The sequence below is a fragment of the Podarcis filfolensis genome (genome assembly GCF_964270895.1).
Source record: "Podarcis filfolensis genome assembly, chromosome: 10".
Lineage (NCBI taxonomy): Eukaryota > Metazoa > Chordata > Lepidosauria > Squamata > Lacertidae > Podarcis > Podarcis filfolensis.
This window is the reverse complement of record NC_139612.1, coordinates 63,448,449-63,466,549: the sequence shown is the minus strand read 5'-3', so window position 1 is coordinate 63,466,549 and position 18,101 is coordinate 63,448,449. Positions and strand designations below refer to the sequence as shown.

The window sequence follows — 18,101 nt, the reverse complement described above, 5'->3', positions numbered from 1 at the left end:
AACAACTGTTTGGAATTGGAAGAGCCTATGCTGTGGACACACATTTTATGCTGAACATCGAGATAATATAATAAACCAGTAACAAGAAGATCCAATGGACACAACATAGCAGGATGACAAAAACAATTCACTTGCAATTCTGAACAAATGCCAGATATCCAAACAGCTTTAAACCAGGGATGGAGAGAACTGGTGGCCCTCTTGATGTTGGATTGCAATTCCCAGCAGGACCAACCAGCAAGCGCAATGATTAAGGATGATGGGAACTGTAGTCCAAAATATATAGAATGCACCAGGTGAGGGAGGCTGATTCTGGGCATGGGAGAGAGGGCAGAAGAAAAGCAAACATTTTGAAAGGCTTACCTCCACTTCCTTCTCACTGGGAGACACACTGAAACCAGAAGAGACAAATGATTACACCACCAGGCCATGTGGTTATAGGCAGTGTTATTTTTCTAGAATAAAAGGTGCCAGAACCCACCACAAACACCTCCCTCATTCTCTTAAGAATGGCAATGGCGCCCAGCTGATAGGTGCCAGAGTTGAGTTCTGGCAAGTTTCTTGGTTATAGGAGAGGTGATGGGTTCTGAAAGAGCGCACTTTGAATATTTTTTCTCAGATCTGTTCAGGGAGGGGGTGGAAATCCTCCTCCAGTCCAGTGCTGCCCTCCCTGAACTCTTCAGAGATGGTGAAATCAGCTCTAAATAAGGTGTCCTTGGTACCAGAAACAGGAAGTGCTTCAAGGAAACAGAGGAGGAGTCTCCCCAAAAGCGCCAGTTTTGCTGCCACTGATTTTGCCACCACTGGTAAATGGGGTTAGGACAGACCATCAGAACATTAAAATAAAATATAGTAGCAGTGGGACACGGGTGGCGCTGTGGGTTAAACCACAGAGACTAGGGCTTGGCGATCAGAAGGTCGGTGGTTTGAATCCCTGCGACGGGGTGAGCTCCCATTGCTCGGCCCCTGCTCCTGCCAACCTAGCACTTTGAAAGCACATCAAAGTGCAAGTAGATAAATAGGTACCACTCCGGCGGGAAGGTAAACGGCGTTTCCGTGCGCTGCTCTGGTTCGCCAGAAGTGGCTTAGTCATGCTGGCCACATGACCCGGAAGCTGTCTGCCGGCTCCCTCGGCTAATAAAGTGAGATCAGCGCCACAACCCCAGAATCATTCGCGACTAGACCTAATGGTCAGGGGTCCCTTTACCTTTACTATAGTAGTAGTAGTAGTAGTAGTAGTAGTAGTAGTAGTAGTAATAATAATAATAATAATAATTAATAATAATAATAATAATAATAATAATAATAACACTGGTCAACAACAAATTTGTTATCTGCGTTTTTTCAGATGATTTAGGACGAATCTGATGCGCTGAATCCAAAAATCACATTGGTTTTGCTCAATCAGGTCAAGTTTTTGAGCTATGGCCACGTGTGTTTTTTTACGTTTTTGTTCACATGTACGCTTGTGTGGAGCATTTTAGAAGAAGTTGGTGGGGGTAAAATGCCATGTCAAATAATTGTTTTGATTGGAAATGATTATTTTAATGACAAGAAGTATTCAGGTCCGATAGTTCTGGGTGATTATGTCGAAAAGGGATCAGTCTGAAGTCATAAAACCTCGAAATCTTCCATAAATTGGTGTGGCAAAGCATAAAGTTGCTTACCATGCTTATTTTGGTATTAAACTTGGTGACCAGGATAAAGCTTGGGCGCCACGCATGGTGTGCAAGGCATGCACCGAGACTCTACGTGGGTGGACCAATGGCAAGAGGAGTCTGAACTTTGGAATTCCCATGGTTTGCAGGGAGCCGACAAACCATGTCACTGACTGCTACTTCTGCGCTGTTGATGTGACTGGGATCAACAGAAAGAACCAGAGCACCCTCAAGTATCCTGATCTTCAATCAGCACGTCGTTCTGTAGCTCATTGTGATGAAATTCCAGTGCCTATCTTCGGAGAACTTCCTGACATTAGTGACGAAGGTGCCTCCAGTGTTGAAGGACATGAAGAAGAAGAAGTGGTTCTTGAAGATGATGCTCCACATCCATTTTCCCAAAAGGAGTTGAATGATCTAGTTCGCGACCTCAGCTTGTCAAAGGACTCTGACGAACTGTTGGCATCCAGATTGAAGGAAAAAACCTCCTCTCTGACAGTGCTCGCATCAGCTTCTTCCGCAACAGGCATCAAGAGTACCTCCGTTTTTTCTCGGAAGAGAAGGACTTGGTGTACTGTGCAGATATTGCACAGCTTCTGCTCAAGCTTGGAGTGCCGCAGTACGAACCCAAAGATTGGAGACTGTTCATTGACAGCAGCAAGTGATCACTGAAATGTGTTCTGCTACACAACGGCAACCAGTTTGCCTCTATACCCCTGGCTCACACGACTACACTGAAGGAGAACTATGAAGCGGTGAAGTATGTGCTGCAGAAAATTGGTTATGATCAGCATAAGTGGTTTATTTGTGTTGACCTGAAGATGGTGAACTTTTTGTTGGGACAACAGTCTGACTTCACCAAATACCCATGGTTTCTGTGCATGTGGGATAGTAGGGACCGTGCTCAGCATTACACGAAGAAGGACTGGCCTGTGTGGGAGGAATTGGTGCCTTGCAAAGAAAGGAACGTCATCAACAACCCTCTGGTGGACAGAGACAGAATACTCTTCCCACCACTGCACATCAAGCTCGGCTTAATCAAGCAGTTCACCAAGGCTCTGGACAAAGATGGTGACTGCTTCACTTACTTGTGCCAGGCTTTTCCAGGATTGACCATGGAGAAGTTGAAAGCTGGCATCTTTGACAGTCCTCAGATCCGCCAGCTCATCAGAGATCCAGAGTTCGGAAACTCAATGAACGAAGTGGAACTGGAAGCGTGGAAGGCATTTGTTCTGGTAGTGAAGAACTTTCTTGGCACCAATAAGGCCAGAAACTATGCAGAACTTGTCAACAACATGCTGACTGCTTTCAGAAACCTGGGCTGCAACATGAGCGTCAAGATGCACTACCTATTTTCACATCTGGACCAGTTTCCTGAGAACCTGGGTTCAATGAGTGACGAGCAGGGGGAGAGATTCCATCAGGACATGAAAGAGATGGAGACCAGGTATCAGGGTTGCTGGGATGCAGTCATGATGGCTGACTACTGTTGGACTCTGAAGAGAGACCTCCCTGCCGCTGAGCATTCCAGGAGTTCCAAGAAACAGAAGTTCAAGCCCTGAAGTTTGAAAAATGGTGAAGCAACATGCAATTTACGTGTACTTACCTTTATCAATGCCCACCATTCAGTTTACAGTAATCGATGTTTCTATCAGGTAATCAATATATGTTGTTGGAAAAACATTTTTTTTCTCTTAAAAACATATTTAGGATGATATGTGTTGACAACAATCAGCTGATAATGCCACAAAAATGTAATCGATTTTGTCACAAGATCTGATTTTTTTCAAATCAACATAGCACAAAAACCTGACCTGATGGAGAGAAACGGATGCCATTTCCTGATTCAGCAGTGCAAAAGTACCCTAAATCAATTGTAGAAATCTAGACAACTTTCAAAAAGTAAAAAAATTGTTGCCCAGTGTAATAATAATAATCTGCCCACTTGACTGCGTTGCCCCAGCCACTCTGGATAACTCCCAACAAAATATTAAAAACAATAAAACATCAAATATTACAAAACTGCCTTATACAGGGTTGCCTTCAGAGAGCTTCTGAAAGTCAAATAGTTGCTTCTTTCCTTGACATCTGATGGGAGTCGGCTGGATCAGGCCCATGGCCCATTCAGTGCAGCATGCTGTTCTCACAGTGGCCAACCAGTTGCCTTTGGGAAAACCTCACAGGTTTGTCTACTGGAACTGCAAAGGCCTCCTGTGCTCCTTTACTAGCTAAGATTCTTGACAAAATGAAGGCTTGAGAGAGAAGGTGACCACGTAGGGACCAAGGGGGTGGGATGATGTCCATAGGACCTGAAACTCACTTGTCATTCTGCCTGGTTTTACACACAGCAACGCTAGCCAGATCCTCAGATGAAGAAGGATCTCCTGCTGAATTGTGTGGATGGAAGAAATAATAATTAAAAACAAAAATGAAACATGCAATCAGAGCAGATCATCTCATTCAACAGGGAAGCTCAAAGCAGGAGTGTGTGCATTTATTGGTCCACTGGTATATTTTTCGGGTGGGACAACAGCGCTGCATAGATACCACCTTTGCACTGGCATGGGTCAAGATGAGTTCATCAAAATTTTACCTGAAATGTGAAATGTAGCACATCCTTTGTCTATGCACAAGTGACTCCCTGCCTTCTGCAAAAAGGGAAGCTTTGAGGCAAAGGTGGGCATGTACAGGTGTGAACAGGTGCATTTAAAGGCTCTTTAAGATGCTGAGTTTACTCTGCAAATTTGACTAGTGTCACAAAAGCACAAATCATTTTAGGATTAGGACAGCCTTGTATCCAAGTGTTGGCCTGGTAGCCACAGGCAAAGCGGAATGTCGTGCAGGCAAGTGAACAGGCTGGTAGAGAAGGGTCCTGTCAGTCCTCTCTGCCTACCACAGAAACCAAGGGACTTGCTGGAGCAGAAGGGATGGAGTCCAATAATCCAAAGGTACCATACCAGTGCTCTTGCTGAAAGCCTCCCTGTTAGCTCCTTCCTTTGCAGCAGTTTCTTCACTTGGCAGCAAAGTAACTTCACAGACTGTCTCCTCTACAGCGTGCAGTAGTGTAGAGTCCAAGTCTGCAATGGGTAGGGAGAATCGCAACGAAAAATAATGCCCAATATCTCACATCTCTCAGAATTCTAAAGGTTTGCATCAGTTTCACAGTAGAGGAAAACACAACCTGCTGTTAAGGGGATGCAATTCTGGAGAATAATTTCCTTCTAGTTACAGTGTCCAGTCTGCACCTGGATGTGGTTCTCCAAGATGTCAGGCAAAGGTCATTTCCAGCCCTGCTACCCAGGACCTTACAAAAACTCAACACACCCAGGGATTTGTGCATGCAAGGCATGCGCCCTTGCCTCCAAGCTGTGGCGCAGCAGACCTCCTAACAGTGGTGCCGTCGGGCACAAGATTTCCAACTAAGACAGGCTGTCTGCATTTGCCCACAGATTAGAAGGCTTGAGAGACTGCCAACTGAGCTCTCCAGGCTATAGATAAAGGACCCCCTGGATGGTTAAGTCCAGTCAAAGGCAACTATGGGGCTGTGGCACTCATTTTGCTTTCAGGCCGAGGGAGCCAGCGTTTGTCCACAGGCAGCTTTCCTGGTCATGTGGCCAGCATGACTAAACCGCTACTGGTGCAATGGAACACCATGACGGAAGCCAGAATGCAAGGAAACGCCGTTTACCTTCCCACCACAGCGGTACCTATTTATCTACTCGCACTGGCGTGCTTTCGAACTGCTAGGTTGGCAGGAGCTGGGACAGAGCAACGGGAGCTCACTCCTTTGCAGGGATTCGAACCGCCGACCTTCTAATCAGCAAGCCCATGAGGCTCAGTGGTTTAGACCACAGCTGTAGGAACAGGGAGCCTGCGGTCTTTCAGAGGTTGTTGGACTTTTGACTCCCACCGGCTCTAGTCAGCATAGCCAGGGATGTTGGGCACTGGAGCCCGGCAATGTTTGGGTGGGTCACAGGTTCCTCATCTCCTCCATAGTATTTCCTTCCTGGCAGATGTGAAAACCCCAACCACCCACAAAAGTAATTCATACATTTGGCAGTAGCAAGATCCTGGTTGTTGCTTACCATGTGTTCCATTAGTGCATTCTGAAGTGGAGGAAGAAATCACCTGGGGTGGACTTTGTTCGCTGCTAAAAGAACAAGGGCCCAATTTGAGTGCATGGTTCAACATCAGAATGGAAGTGGACTATGAAATGCATGCACGCATTCTCACCTAGATGGGGCATCTGTCAATGGTCCAGCATCGCTCTCCTGGGATGGGTGGGGAGAGATAAAGAGATGAAAACTGTTAGGAGCTTGTCCTACACTCGAGTAGGACCCTGGCAGAGACACATGCCCAACTGGCATGTCCTCTCCCTCCTGGTCTTTCGTTCGGGAGCTTCAAAAGCTTTCTTCTGCCCGAACATCACAGCGACCGATGCCAACCGACACCGGCACACTTAGGGATCCACAAAGTTTGCGGAGCTTGCAAGACCTCAGCAACTCAGCATTTTGGCTAATCTACTTTATTTACATATAAACACACACGGAGCACTGCAACATGGCTCCCTCTCTCTCTAGCATCAGACAGAAAAGAGAAAAAACAAAGGACAATAGTCCCACATCACGGAACACAGTAACACAAACATCCTGTCTCTGTCACTTCCCACTTTGTGGAGTCAAAACATACACCATCATGTGATAGACAAAAATCCCATGACTGCAATCATGGAGCAGGAATTCTAACATATATGTTTAACATATATACTCAAAGCAGGAAGAGGACACTCCCCGCCGTTAACACCATGCTGCCTGGATCAAATCCCAGAAGCATTTCAAACAAGAAGTAAGGCTGGTTGAGTATTAGAGAGAAATACCTAACTGGATAAACATACTGACATGCAAATCTTTAGCTATTACACGATCTGGATTTGCATTTTCTTTGCTTTGGAGGAAAGCATGCTGGTTTGTTCCCAGCCATTGCAGCGGCAGCTGTTTCCTACAGCTGCAAGAAAAGGCTACAAAAATAAACCACAGACCTCTTCAGCTCACCATCCAGTTACCTTGAGTAACCATGAGAGCCCCAGGAAAGCCATTAAAGGCAAACAAACATGAAGACCTCAGCGTTTCCCTTCTAAACTTGATGGGTTGTGATTGGCATTTTAAAAATCCAATCCCAGACCGTCACTATTTATTTTGTTGTTGTTTTTTTATAAATATTTATTGAATTTTCCAATTTTATACAAACACAAAAAGAAAAGAAAAAGAAAAATATTAAAAACAAATCAATTTCAGTAACAGTTTTTCAATAACATGTTTCTTTGACTTCCTCATACCTCCCCTTCTTGTTTTCTAGTTCGAATTGTTAATCCAGCAAATCCTAATCTCTTAACATTCCTTTTAACTAACACCTTATTTTCCAATCAACTTTTTAAATTTTATGACTTAAACAATTTTAATCCCAGTTATTTTTATCATAACAGCTAGAGACCACATAAGTTCAATCCAGCATCTTTCAGACTGTCACTATTTATTTTGGATGTGTTTACGGGCTCCTCCCCTTCCCTATAGGGGGCAGTTCCCCCACTGGCCCCAGCTAGATTGAGTCGTAAATTCATACAAGGTTCAGGGCCAAAAGAATTCAAGAGGCCACTTATTATTTAGTTTGATAGCGTTTGTATAACTTTGGGCTCATCCAGACTCCCGCTTGTCCCACTGTTTTCCCTGGGAAAACCCACTCTTTCTTCCCATTATGTTTTATTACGTTTCAACATTTTTAACATATGCAATCAAAACTCAATTTCATCTTTTCTCTCATTTTTATCGTTTCCCATGCAGTTGTTTCTCCCCTCCTGCCGCACCTTACCTTCTATCTATTACATCACAACCACAACATTATAATCTAATTACTTCTGCTGCTCATAGCTCAGATGTTGCTCATAGCCCTTCATCGGAGGATCACAGGTCCGGTTTGCAAGTTTAACCCCTGCGGAGCTACGATTCCTAGCACCCTGACCAAACTACAGCTCCCAGGACTCTTTGGAGGGTGGATGCGCTTTAAATGCATTGTGCACACACAACCTTAAAGGGGTTAGGATTTTTAATCCTCACCCCTTTGAAAAAAAGCACATCGCGTTACACTTAATGTGGATCTGGTATTTCCTTAGCTCATGCCCTGAATGAAAGTTAAGCACATCTTTCAACAGTGCATTGTCTTGCAGAACTGTTCCCAGAAGAACCAGGATACAGGTATTTCAGAGAGTTTAATACGAACCCACAAAGCTTCTCCACCATGGGGGTGGGGGTGGGGAATAAACCATGGAGCCATTCGGCCACAGCACACCCCCCTCAAGCTCTCTCCCCACATGACAAACTGTAGCCCCCCAGAGCACCATCACTCACTGGATTTAAACTATCCAGTTTTCTCCCAGAGAAGCTGTGCTGTCACTCAAAACTGATGGAAAACTTGATGGAAGACTCACCTTGGTAGACTCTGCATCCATCCTTCTGGCTAAGGCAAGCTCTGCATCGGTCTGGTTACCAACAGACTGGGCATCGCACCTGACGGCAGAAAGCTTCATTTGCATGAGGCAGCCAAAGCATTGCGCTTCACCATCGTTACCCCTCAAGCAAGCTGCACAGGGGATATTTTTATCTACAGCATTTACATAGGTGAACAGGCCCACTGGCTGTGATGCAGAAAGAGTGTTGAGGAAGTGGCTGTAGGCCAGAGTAGAAAACAAGCCAGACATAGGCAGACATCTACTTATTCCGGGTGTCACTGCCAGTGGTATAGTTCAGGGAGAATCACAGAATGTGAATTATTATTTCACTAGCTTACAAATGTGGTCTGCCAACTCTCAGGGGTGGCTGGTGCCCATTGGGATTGGGGGGGGGGGAGGCAGGGATAACAACAACTGGATGGATCCAGAGCAAATGACAGGTAGGTAAAGGTAAAGGGACCCCTGACCATTAGGTCCAGTCGTGACCGATTCTGGGGTTGCGGCACTCATCTTGCTTTATTGGCTGAGGGAGGCGGCGTACAGCTTCCGGGTCATGTGGCCAGCATGACTAAGCCACTTCTGGTGAACCAGAACAGTGCACGGAAACGCCGTTTACCTTCCCGCCGGAGCGGTACCTATTTATCTACTTGCACTTGATGTGCTTTTGAACTGCTAGGTTGGCAGGAGCAGGGACTGAACAACGGGAGCTCACCCCGTCGCGGGGATTCGAACCGCCGACCTTCTGATCGGGAAGTCCTAGGCTCTGTGGTTTAACCCACAGCGCCACTTGCGTCCCATAAATGAGAGGTAGGGTCAACTAAATCTAGGTTTGTCTCCATCCTTCTCCCCTTGCTGAGTTCTGCAACTGCAACACTGAGACTTAGGGAGGAGGAAGACGAGAGGCCATGCCAGCCCCTGGACTGGTCCCCCAAAAAGTGGGCAGGTTGGGACAGGCTGATGGCAGGCTGAAGTTTTTGAACCCCCTCCCTCCAATGCCAGCTCTGCTCATTATACTTGGTGAACCTTTGGGCTTCTCATGCCCTGGTTATTCCCTGGCCAATTGCAATAGTGAGACATTGGAGGCACTTCCATCCAAGATGGCAGCTTCATTCAGAGAAGAAGTGCCCATGGAGCCTATATTTTTAAAACTTGGCCACTGGTCTTACTTGTGCCCCTCCAGATTCACATCGAAGATGGAGCCATTTCTCAGATGCTTCTGTCCAGAAGTAGACAGGGTTCTCGGATTTTCAAAGGCCCTGGTCACAGAGCTCCTCTGGATCAGCTGGAGAGGGTCAAGGGCCAATGCATCTGTCAAAAGCATACATAGAACCATAAAAGGGCTTCGAGGTTGTATAATCCAATGTTGCTTCATGCAGGAAACTTGCAACAGCTTCTCTAACAAGATGACCATCCCAGCCTCTGATTAACAACCTCCACCAACGAAGAGGTGGCTTTCCGCAAAGGAATCCTGGGAACTATAGTGTATCCCTCCCCCCCACAGAGCTACAAATCACAGCACCCTTAACAACCTACAGTTTCTAAGGTTCCATGGGTGAGGCCATATGGGTCAACATGGGTGTCAGTTGTGCCTGAAATGTATGGGGTGAGCCACAAGTTGTAACCTTGCTTTCCCAGAATCCCACAGAATAAGGCTAACTAACTGGCAATTTTCAGAGGCCTCTCAAAACACGTGGGGCTGAACTAGCTAGCTGGCCACGAGAATTTCACTGAAGGCTAGACTACATATTGGGGTGTGGGTGGGTGGGGATTTTCAGCCAGAAAACTGTGTGGGCCCCCCAATCTGGACTGGTGACACATTCCAAAACAGGGTCCTAAATGTATCCTATTTTCATCAACATAGGTCTGGGTGGTGCACGCTTTGTTTCATTTTGTTTTGAAGGGGGAGTGGGACATGTTTATCCTAAAGCCACACCCGAGCTAAGGAGGAGGTAGGGTTGTGGGCTCACGCCCCTCCCCACGCTCGCGGGGGCTGGCTGCAGCCCCCGCGATACCAGGGAATCCTCGGACGCGTCATTCTTGGGCCAGCCAATCGGCTGGGCCGGGGGGCATGGCCTCGCTGCATTTAGGTCTGGCGCAGCCGAGGGTCTCCCTCTTTCCCACGCCGCAGCCAGCCAGGTTTTTTCCCTTTCCTCCCACCCGTTAGGTTAGGCTCTCTGACGTTGCTATGGACTTCGGTTGGTCGCCGTCAAGGGGCCTGGTAGGAATTTTTCCATTTGGCAGACTGGCTCCAGCCACTTGGTTTTCGCCTTTGTTGTTGTTGTTGTTTAGTCGTTTAGTCGTGTCCGACTCTTCGTGACCCCATGGACCAGAGCACGCCAGGCACTTCTGTCTTCCACTGCCTCCCGCAGTTTAGTCAGACTCATGTTTGTAGCTTCAAAGACACTATCCAACCATCTCGTCCTCTGTCGTCCCCTTCTCCTTGTGCCCTCCATCTTTCCCAACATCAGGGTCTTTTCCAGGGAGTCTTCTCTTCTCATGAGGTGGCCAAAGTATTGGAGCCTCAGCTTCATGATCTGTCCTTCCAGTGAGCACTCAGGGCTGATTTCCTTAAGAATGGATAGGTTTGATCTTCTTGCAGTCCATGGGACTCTCAAGAGTCTCCTCCAGCACCATAATTCAAAAGCATCAATTCTTCGACGATCAGCCTTCTTTATGGTCCAGCTCTCACTTCCATACATCACTACTGGGAAAACCATAGCTTTTACTATACGGACCTTTGTTGGCAAGGTGATGTCTCTACTTTTTAAGATGCTGTCTAGGTTGGTCATTGCTTTCCTCCCAAGAAGCAGGCGTCTCTTAATTTCGTGGCTGCTGTCACCATCTGCAGTGATCATGGAACCCAAGAAAGTAAAATCTCTCGCTGCCTCCATTTCTTCTCCCTCGTAGCAATCCGTCACAACTCCTCGGTATTGGCGGTTAGGCATTGGTGGGGGTATTGTTCTATTGTTATGCAGATGAAGGGGGGAGGGCCTTGTCCTAAGCCTATGGAGGTGTGGGCCCATGGCACACCTCCAAGCGGTAACTTCGGGGGGAGCTCCTAGTTGATGTGCCTCAGCAGGACTCCCCCTACTGGTGGTTAACCCTTACCGGTCTTCAAGCAAGCGGGCTGAAGCCGGTTAGTTGTTAGGACCAATGCCTAAGCCAATACCGCTCAATTCCTGTAATCAATAAAGTTGTGGCCTAATTTGACCCATTAACTCGAATTCTTGTGTCTTGTGTCTTTATTTCTGAGGGGGGAGGCGGGAACTCGCCATGCAAAAATTAGTTCAGTCCTCACTGCTGAGCACAGTGCAACCAGTTTCCAGTCTTCCTTGTCACCTGAAAGGATGCTCTCAAAAGAAAGGACTTTAGGTGCTCATGGCTAAGAAAGGGCTTTAGGTTGTGTTTGGTATGAAAAGCCTGCACTATCCCTGCTGAACTGCATCATTCAAAGAATAAAGGGGAGATATTTTCAATCTTACCTAGTAGTGGAGAATATTGCAAGCACCGGCGCCTTGAAGCGTGTGACCAGGACAAGTCAAACAGCAGATTCTCTTGGTACCCGAATCCTTTGTAGCAGCAGTTTTTCTAAGTGAAGAAGAAAAAGTTAAGGCATAAGCCTTCTTTCTCCCACTGCCCTGCCTCAAAACCCGGAACTTGCCATGCGATTAGCTGATGGAGCTTTTGTCAACAGAGAACAATCTAGCACTTGGCACATGGGTTAGGAGAACAATTTTGTAGTCATCTCCACCCACCTTTTAAAAAACGGAGCATTAGCTTAAAGACATCCCCATTGTTAGAGGAGGATAAGATAACTTTGCCGTTTCCTTCACGGGAATGGGGATGGTTTTGTTAAGTAAGCCCTAGAAATCTTGAAGCATTGAGTTCAAAATTTTTTGGCTCACCCACATTCATTATCCTTCATTCTTTCTAGGCTCAGGTTCAGGTTTTTCCGATCTGTAGCTGAGCAGGTTTGTTTATTATTATTATTATTATTATTATTATTATTATTATTATTATTTGCTTTTTTGCCCTGCTGCTTCCCCCATGAAAGCCCACTCTCTAATGCAAGAAACCCCAAATTTCCATTTGTTCTCATTAGCATGAAAGAGCTGGTTTTCCTGGTGAAAGTGATAAGGCAAAAGGGGGGAAAAAGCACCACTCAGACACAGACCAGGAAAGTGTGGACCCAGAAAGTGTGTGGGGAAAGGTATGTGTAAATGAGCTCTTAGTTTAGGTTCAGTTGTTGTTGTTGTTGTTAATTTATATACCACCCCTTCATCTGTTGATCTTAGGGCAGTTCATAACATAAATATACAACATAAAAACCACAAAATACATAATAAGGATTAGGACAATACACCCCACAACACATTTCAAAAGGCAGCAGATATTAATTATCCAATGGCCTGGTTGAAGAGAAATGTTTTCGCCTGGCGCTGAAAGGCATATAATGAAAGTGCCAGCCAAACCTCTCTGTTTTAAGAGCCCAGTTTAAAACTAGAGCACCAGTTTGGATCTTCTCAATGGGGGAATGGCATTTTGCAGAGAATATCACTACATTAAGTGCTGTATAGAACTTTATTCTAAATTCCTTTCCAGCTAATTGTGGGGAAAATAACTCACTAAAAAGCACTAGTGTGGAACTAGCCCTGGATTCACCAATAGTGAAGGTGGTAGGGTAGGGCCACATTGCGCTGTTTAGCTGGTGGTAACATTGCAGTGTTTGGCAGGCGATATTGTGAGGTTTAGCAGCTGATAAGATTGCAGTGTTTAGCAGGCGATATTGTGAGGTTTAGCAGCTGATAAGATTGCAGTGTTTAGCTGGTGAGTTATTGCGATGCTTATCTGGAGAGTTATCAAGATGTTTAGCTGGTGAGTTATTGCGATGTTGAAAACCAGGTATCGCCTAGCCCTCACACACATTGTGATTCGTGATACATTGCCAGCTCAAATATTATGAAACAATTATCACAGTGTGAACTTGAAACCGGTTTTGGACGATATAGAGTGGTACCTCGGTTGTCAAACATAATCTGTTCCGGAAGACCGTTCGACTTCCAAAACGTCCGACAACCGAGGCGCAAAGAGCGGTCAGGAAGGCCAATGGAGAAAAAAGAAAAACACACGGCGGAAGTCATTCGACTGCTTGGGCGCATTAAAAAATGGAAGCAATTACTTTTGAGTTTTTGCCATTCAGGTTCCGAAATGTTCAGCTTCCGAGATGCTCGAAAACTGAGGTACCACTGTACAGTGGTACCTCGGGTTAAGAACTTAATTCGTTCCTTAGGTCCGTACTTAACCTGAAACTGTTCTTAACCTGAAGCACCACTTTAGCTAATGGGGCCTCCTGCTGCTGCCGCCCTGCTGGAGCACAATTTATGTTCTTATCCTGAAGCAAAGTTCTTAACCTGAAGCAATATTTCTGGGTTAACGGAGTCTGTAACCTGAAGCGTATGTAACCCGAGGTACCACTGTATTGATATATCGCCCAGCTCATGTACCTAAGCGTTCATGAATTGCATCATCTCTGCTGTGGGGTTTTCTAAGGGGGAAAAGTTGCACTTCAAACAAGAGGAAGCTACTTTTTCCTGTTCCACTTCTCGTACACCATGCACGCTCTGTTAAAGAGTCAGGAGCTGCCAGGTCTTACCTTCTGCCCTGTTCTTATCTCTTCGTTTACATTTGGGCTGGACGAAGGACTCTCATCATCACAGGCACAGCTCTGTTTTCATTCAAAGAATTTTCAGCAGGGTGTTAGTATCCTGGGTCAAGTGGTCCTGACATCACATGCAAGATCGTTTTGGAGGTGTGGCTTATATTCTATCTGACATTACAGTACTAGAGGTGACACGTTAAGGCTTGGAGCAAGAGAGAAAGGGGGAATGCCAAATCCTACTGGGGAGCTGCCCTAGCTCAATGGCAGAGAATCTGTTTTGTATGCAGAAGGTCCTGGGTTCAAACCCTGGCATCTCCAGGTAAGGCTGGAGGAGACTTCTGGGAAAGACTAGAGGGACAAACCATCCTATTAAGTGCAGGGCAACTTCCTACACTACAGCAAGCAAACAGAACATCTTGGAAGGAAGCTTGCAGTGCAGAACACTGTAAAATTGGGATGGGTAAGGTAGCCAGCGAGGGATGAGGGTGGTGCTATGGGTTAAACCACAGAGCCTAGGACTTGCTGATCAGAAGGTCGGTGGTTCGAATCCCCGCAACGGGGTGAACTCCCCTTGCTCAGTCCCTGCTCCTGCCAACCTAGCAGTTCGAAAGCATGTCAAAGTGCAAGTAGATAAAGAGGTACCACTCCAGCGGGAAGGTAAATGGCATTTCTGTGCTCTGTTATGGTTCGCCAGAAGCGGCTTAGTCATGCTGGCCACATGACCCGGAAGCTGTACACCAGCTCCCTTGGCCAATAAAGCGAGATGAGCGCCGCAACCCCAGGGTCGGTCACGACTGGACCTAATGGTCAGGGGTCCCTTTACCTTTACCTTTAAGGTAGCCAGCAAACCCCAGATGTTGTCACAATTCTGCTTGGGTTCACTAACTTTGTAATTAATAATAATAATAATAATAATAATAATAATAATACCTGACAAAGAACTCCACACAACAGTCCTTCAAAATGCTTCTGCCTGAGCGAGTCAAGAGCAGCTAAGAAGCAAGACGTTGCAAGGATTGATCAGAAACTATCCAAATTATACAATAGTTTGTCTTCTTTAGCCAAAATAAAAGCAGTCCACCAATATTGAGTACACAAATGGTGGGATAACCAGCCACATATAACCAACATGCTTAAGTTTAATTAATGCATGAAGGGGTTAATACCACAGAGTAAGCTGTGCTGTCAGGCTTAGCCATGTCATTTCCCTTACCTTGGGAGGAAATAGGTCGGGCATCCCCAACCTGTGGCCCTCCAGATATTTTGGCCTACAATTCCCATGATCCCTAGATAACATGACCAGTGGTCAGGGATGATGGGAATTGTAGTCCAAAACATCTGAAGGACTGAAGGTTGGGGATGCCTGAAATAGGTAATCAAGCCTATTGTGCAGACTACCTTAGAAGCTCAGCGTGTGAAGAGGTCTGAGCTTCGCTTTCACCCGTCACTCTTGACTTCCTATACCAATAAACTAGGAACTTTTACCACTTTGTAAGTAAGTTATGTTTTACTGCCTGTGCAACTTATCTGACTGATGTATGCAAAAGCATATGAATCCGACCTTAGAAGAGTTTGTAAGTAAACCAATTTTTAATTTACCAAACATGTAGTCTTTTCTTATGTTGTGGGGAGAGGGAAATTTTGGAACTCACTTGGAGAGGCATATTTTAAAGTTCTAACAGTCTATATTTCCACATTTTACTTTGCTACATATTTTGTGACTTTAAATCTCTGCCGGGATTCTCTCATCAAAGAGTACTTGCCCCAAAGTTGGACCTTGGTATTCAGAAATTCATATACATATATAGCACCAACAATAACAGCAAGTCCTAAAGAAACTGAGGCAAAGCCACAACAGACCTTGGGACCACTTTCACGTAAAAACATAAGGACAGGCAAATGTTGATTTCTGAGCGAGATTCAGAATAGACACCAATGATATGCCTCTATTAACATTATTAATAGAGGAACTCTGCACCAAGTTCTCCTAGGAGGCAGGAGGAAAAGTTGTTTGAAGCACAAAAACACTTGGACAGTATCTAAAGAGATAGATCAAAAAAACATTGCATCTTCCAAGCAGCAGCATTTGAGGAACGAATTCTCAGATGTGTTCCAGGTCACAGCTGGGTAAGGAGTGTCAGATTGTTCTGCCTTCTTAATACATTGGGCTCCAATTGGATCCTTCAAATCACTCCCAATGCATGGACACTGGATAATTTTTACCCATTAATAAGCACATCTCTTTGCACGAGTAGATGTTCTGAAATTTTGTACTTCTCCGAATTTTGCAATATGGTTCTCGGCTCAAAATGAAAAACAAAACACGAAAATTTGATGGTAAGATTGGGTATTTTAGGACGAAACCCAGAGTGAAGCAAACACTCCCATTTTCATTCAGGCCAAAGAACACATGCCAGCTGCCCTTAAGTCACGGAAAGAGTAACTTCAAGCGATACTTACTGCTCTGCTCTTTAGCTTTCAGTTCCAGCACCTGGCAAGTGCGTGTTAAGTTTATATTTACACTCCGGAGGTTTGTTTGCTCAGCGATGCTCTCTTCCAGCTCCCTTTGCAAAGACCTTGCTTCCAGGCTGGCAGCGTGAAGGTCGTTCTCCTGATCCTTAGCCTGCGGGAGCAACAGCAAGTCAGCAAAGTTTGGAGGGACTCCCTTCTAGACGGCTCAGCAGGCCTCACACAAACAAAACCCGAAATGCCTTTGCTCGCTCTCTCCGGAAGCAATGAACTCCTGATCTGCCACTTCATATATATATATAGTTTTAACACTCACAGGATCTGTTGGTTTTCTCTGAGCAGACGTATGTGTCAAGTCGCTTCTTTCCTGCGTAAGGCAGCCACCAACCCTTCCTCTCAGCTTAGACTTCCTCTGCATTCAGAATTTTGCAAGTTCCAGCGAACGCCCAGGTTCTGCTTTTCCCCAAACACACAGGATGCACTCTACAAGGGCTACCTTGCCAGCAACCGCAAAGGTCAGGCCCTCTAGCACTTCATAGAGGAAGATAAAACCCTTGTTCTTATTCCATCACCAAGAGACCTCTTCCCCAACACTGCATGTTGAAGCGTTACCGTTATCAACAGATCAAAACGAGCTCAGCAGCTGCATTCTGTGTGAAGCAGGGAAAAGAACACCAGGTTGTGTCCTACCCATGCTCTCCAAGTTCACATGTATGTGCACTGAAGTTGTGATGTGCGATGCATGGTGCTGACCTTTAAAACCCTAAACGGTCTCGGTCCTGTATACCTGAAGGAGCGTCTCTACCCCCATCGTTCAGCCCGGACGCTGAGGTCCAGCGCCGAGGGCCTTCTAGCGGTTCCCTCATTGTGAGAAGTGAGGTTACTGGGAACCAGACAGAGGGCCTTCTCGGTAGTGGCACCTGCCCTGTTGAACGCCCTCCCATCAGATGTCAAGGAAATAAGCAGCTATCCTATTTTTAAAAGACATCTGAAGGCAGCCCTGTTTGGGGAAGTTTTTAATATTTAATGCTGTATTGTTTTTAAAGCTTGATTGGGAGCCGCCCAGAGTGGCTGGGGAAACTCAGCCAGATGGGCGGGGTATAAATAATAAATAAATAAATAAATTATTATTATTATTATTATTATTAACTCCCCCGCCTCACCTCTGGGCCCAAACTTGGCAAGACGTTGGCGATCTTCAATGGGATTCAGATTCATTGGAAGGACTGTAGTTCAGTGATAGGAAAACACCACCTTGCCTGTTCATACATTCCTGTGATCGGAAGGTCAGAGAAGGTGCTCCTGACACCCAGCCCATGCAGGCGCTGAAGACGTGGGCTGTACATGGGTGTACGGAAATCCTTCACCTTCACCTTTTTACCTTTTAAAGTTTAAACTCAGCACAAGGAGCAGAACTCTGGCTTCTGTGCCTTTAAGAATAGGGCCATAGCTCAGTTGCAGACCATCTGCTTTGCATGCAGAAGGTGCCAGGTCTAATCCTGGTAGGGATGGGGAATAAGACTCCTACCTGGAACCTCGGGCAAGACCATGCCAGACAGTGGAGACAATAGTGAGCTAGATAGACCATTGGCCTGACTCCGTATAAGGCAGCTTCCTATGCTCCCAGAGGCACTCAGGGGGCACTAGAGTCAGCTGTCTTTAAAGAAAAAGGAGAAGGAGGAAGTAGCTCTAGTCCCACCAACACCACAATAAGTACCTCAAAACAGGGGATGCTGAATCATTGCACACACATGCAAAGTAGGATATGGAAATCCAATTGCCACTCTGTAATAGGATTTGTACGTATAGTAAA

The 18,101-nt window shown here is 45.8% G+C and overlaps 1 protein-coding gene across 1 annotated transcript in view; it reads right to left on the bottom strand.

Moving 5' to 3' along the window:
• The window catches only part of IRAG2 (inositol 1,4,5-triphosphate receptor associated 2), a gene marked incomplete at its 5' end in the record, with an annotated part of 60,865 nt that overhangs the window by 16,125 nt on the left and 26,639 nt on the right, over window positions 1–18,101 (bottom strand). The window contains 11 exons of the mRNA XM_083574822.1: window positions 364–391; window positions 3,979–4,045; window positions 4,616–4,735; window positions 5,744–5,808; window positions 5,892–5,929; window positions 8,140–8,218; window positions 9,327–9,468; window positions 11,643–11,748; window positions 13,814–13,885; window positions 14,750–14,811; window positions 16,280–16,487. Of these exons, the coding sequence (XP_083430948.1) occupies window positions 364–391; window positions 3,979–4,045; window positions 4,616–4,735; window positions 5,744–5,808; window positions 5,892–5,929; window positions 8,140–8,218; window positions 9,327–9,468; window positions 11,643–11,748; window positions 13,814–13,885; window positions 14,750–14,811; window positions 16,280–16,487 (987 nt within the window). The remainder of the gene's footprint in view (window positions 1–363; window positions 392–3,978; window positions 4,046–4,615; window positions 4,736–5,743; window positions 5,809–5,891; window positions 5,930–8,139; window positions 8,219–9,326; window positions 9,469–11,642; window positions 11,749–13,813; window positions 13,886–14,749; window positions 14,812–16,279; window positions 16,488–18,101) is intronic.